A 2,500-nucleotide genomic window follows, 5' to 3' on the forward strand; every position below is an offset into this window, starting at 1 on the left:
AAAAAAAAACCCGCTGACAAACATGCGATAAGCTTTGTTTATTTACAAGCTTTTAACTTTATTGAGAAGGACAAATTCCCCCTGTTATCTTTATTCAATAAATTATGTTGATGTGAGAGACATTTGTAAATTATATTGTATTCAAAATAATAACGAGTTTTTAGATTGCAACGTCAGACAAAAAGATCAGACAATTCCTATTTTTTTTCTTTTTTTTTAAGATATTTTTTTGGCATTTTTATGCTTTATTGATAGTGTAGAGACAGAGGTGAAATGGGGCAGAGAGGGGAGTGACATGCAGAGAACGACCGCGGGCTGGAATCGAACCCGGGTCTGCTGCTGGGCCCGGCCCGGGGGGGGGACGCCCTACCAACTGAGCTAAGGGCGCCCCCTAGTCAATTCCTATTCTACATGTCTGTGTCTCTCTGTGTGTGTGTGTGTCTCACTCCCTCCCTCCCTCCCTCCCTCCCTCCCTCTCTCCCTGTCTGTCTCTCTCTCCCTCCCTCCCTCCCTCTCTCCCTCCCTTTCTCTCTCTCTCCCTGTCTCTCCCTCTCCCTCCCTCCCTCCCTCCCTGTCTGTCTGTCTGTCTGTCTGTCTGTCTGTCTATGTCTGTAGTTCTGGCAGTACGGTCAGTGGGAAGAGGTGAAGATAGATGACTGCCACGCTAACACCATAACTGACTGTCTTTCTCCCTGTCCGTCCGTCCGTCTCTCTCTCTCCCTGTCTGTCTCCCTCCTTCCCTCCCTGTGTGTGTGTGTCTCTCTCTCTTTCCCTGTGTGTGTCTGTCTGTCTATCTCTCTCTTTGTCTGTCTGTCTGTCTGTCTGTCTCTCTCCCTCCCTCTCCATCTGTCTCCCTGTCTCCCTCCCTTCCTTCCCTCCCTCCCTGTCTGTCTCCCTGTCTGTCTGTCTGTCTCCCTGTCTCCCTGTCTGTCTGTCTGTCTGTCTGTCTGTCTGTCTGTCTGTCTGTCTGTCTGTAGTTCTGGCAGTACGGTCAGTGGGAAGAGGTGAAGATAGACGACTTGTTGCCGACTCATAACAACAGACTGATCTACCTCAGCTCTCCGGACAGATACGAGTTCTGGAGCTCACTGCTGGAGAAAGCCTACGCCAAGTGAGTGTGTGTGTGTGTGTGTGTGTGTGTGTGTGTGTGTGTGTCTCTCTCTCCCTGTGTGTGTATGTGTGTGTGTGTGTGTGTGTGTCTCTCTCTCCCTGTGTGTGTGTGTGTGTGTGTTTGTGTGTGTGTCTCTCTCTCCCTGTGTGTGTGTGTGTGTGTGTGTGTGTGTGTGTGTGTCTCTCTCTCCCTGTGTGTGTGTGTTTGTGTGTGTGTGTCTCTCTCCCTGTGTGTGTGTGTGTGTGTGTGTGTGTGTGTGTGTGTGTGTCTCTCTCTCCGTGTGTGTGTGTGAGTGTCTCTGACAGACAGACAGACAGACAGACAGACAGACAGACAGACAGACAGACTCTTAAATCTTGCCTTCTCCTGCAGACTGAAAGGCGGCTACAGAGCTCTGGATATGGACAGACAGACAGACAGACAGACAGACAGACAGAGACACACACTGCTGTATTAAACTCATTTGCCTTCTCCTGCAGACTGAAAGGAGGCTACAGAGCTCTGGATATGGACAGACAGACAGACAGACAGACAGACAGACAGACAGACAGACAGACAGACAGACAGACAGAGACACACACTGCTGTATTAAACTCATGTGCCTTCTCCTGCAGACTGAAAGGCGGGTACAGAGCTCTGGATATGGACAGACAGACAGACAGACAGACAGACAGACAGACAGACAGACAGACAGACAGACAGACAGACAGACAGACAGAGACACACACTGCTGTATTAAACTCATGTGCCTTCTGCTGCAGACTGAAAGGCGGGTACAGAGCTCTGGATATGGACAGACAGACAGACAGACAGACAGACAGACAGACAGACAGACAGACAGACAGACAGAGACACACACTGCTGTATTAAACTCATTTGCCTTCTCCTGCAGACTGAAAGGCGGGTACAGAGCTCTGGATATGGGTTTTCCTCACGAGGCGATGGTGGACATGACCGGTGGAGTGGCTGAGGTTCTGAACATCTCCTCTCTACCCAGAGACCTTCCAGCTCTACTCAGACGACTGCTAGCTAAAGGAGCGCTCATCAACTGTGCCAATAGCAAGGTGTGTGTGTGTGTGTGTGTGTGTGTGTGTGTGTGTGTGTGCATGTGTGCGTGTGTGGCTGCTAGCTAAAGGAGCGCTCATCAACTGTGCCAATAGCAAGGTGTGTGTGTGTGTGTCTGTGTGTGTGTGCGTGTGCATGTGCATGTGTGCGTGTGTGGCTGCTAGCTAAAGGGGCGCTCATCAACTGTGCCAATAGCAAGGTGTGTGTGTGTGTGTGTCTGTGTGTGTGTGTGTGTGTGTGTGTGTGTGTGTGTGTGTGTGGCTGCTAGCTAAAGGGGCGCTCATCAACTGTGCCAATAGCAAGGTGTGTGTGTGTGTGTGTGTG

The 2,500-nt window shown here is 50.2% G+C and overlaps 1 protein-coding gene across 1 annotated transcript in view; it reads left to right on the forward strand.

Annotated features, from left to right (window-relative positions):
• Nucleotides 1-2,500, forward strand: part of LOC307271088 (calpain-9) — a 21,032-nt gene that overhangs the window by 6,532 nt on the left and 12,000 nt on the right. The window contains exons 4-5 of the mRNA XM_080054960.1: nt 978-1,111; nt 2,004-2,175. Coding sequence (XP_079911086.1) covers nt 978-1,111; nt 2,004-2,175 — 306 coding nt within the window. The remainder of the gene's footprint in view (nt 1-977; nt 1,112-2,003; nt 2,176-2,500) is intronic.

Source organism: Ammodytes marinus (genome assembly GCF_949987685.1).
Source record: "Ammodytes marinus genome assembly, contig: scaffold_38, whole genome shotgun sequence".
Lineage (NCBI taxonomy): Eukaryota > Metazoa > Chordata > Actinopteri > Uranoscopiformes > Ammodytidae > Ammodytes > Ammodytes marinus.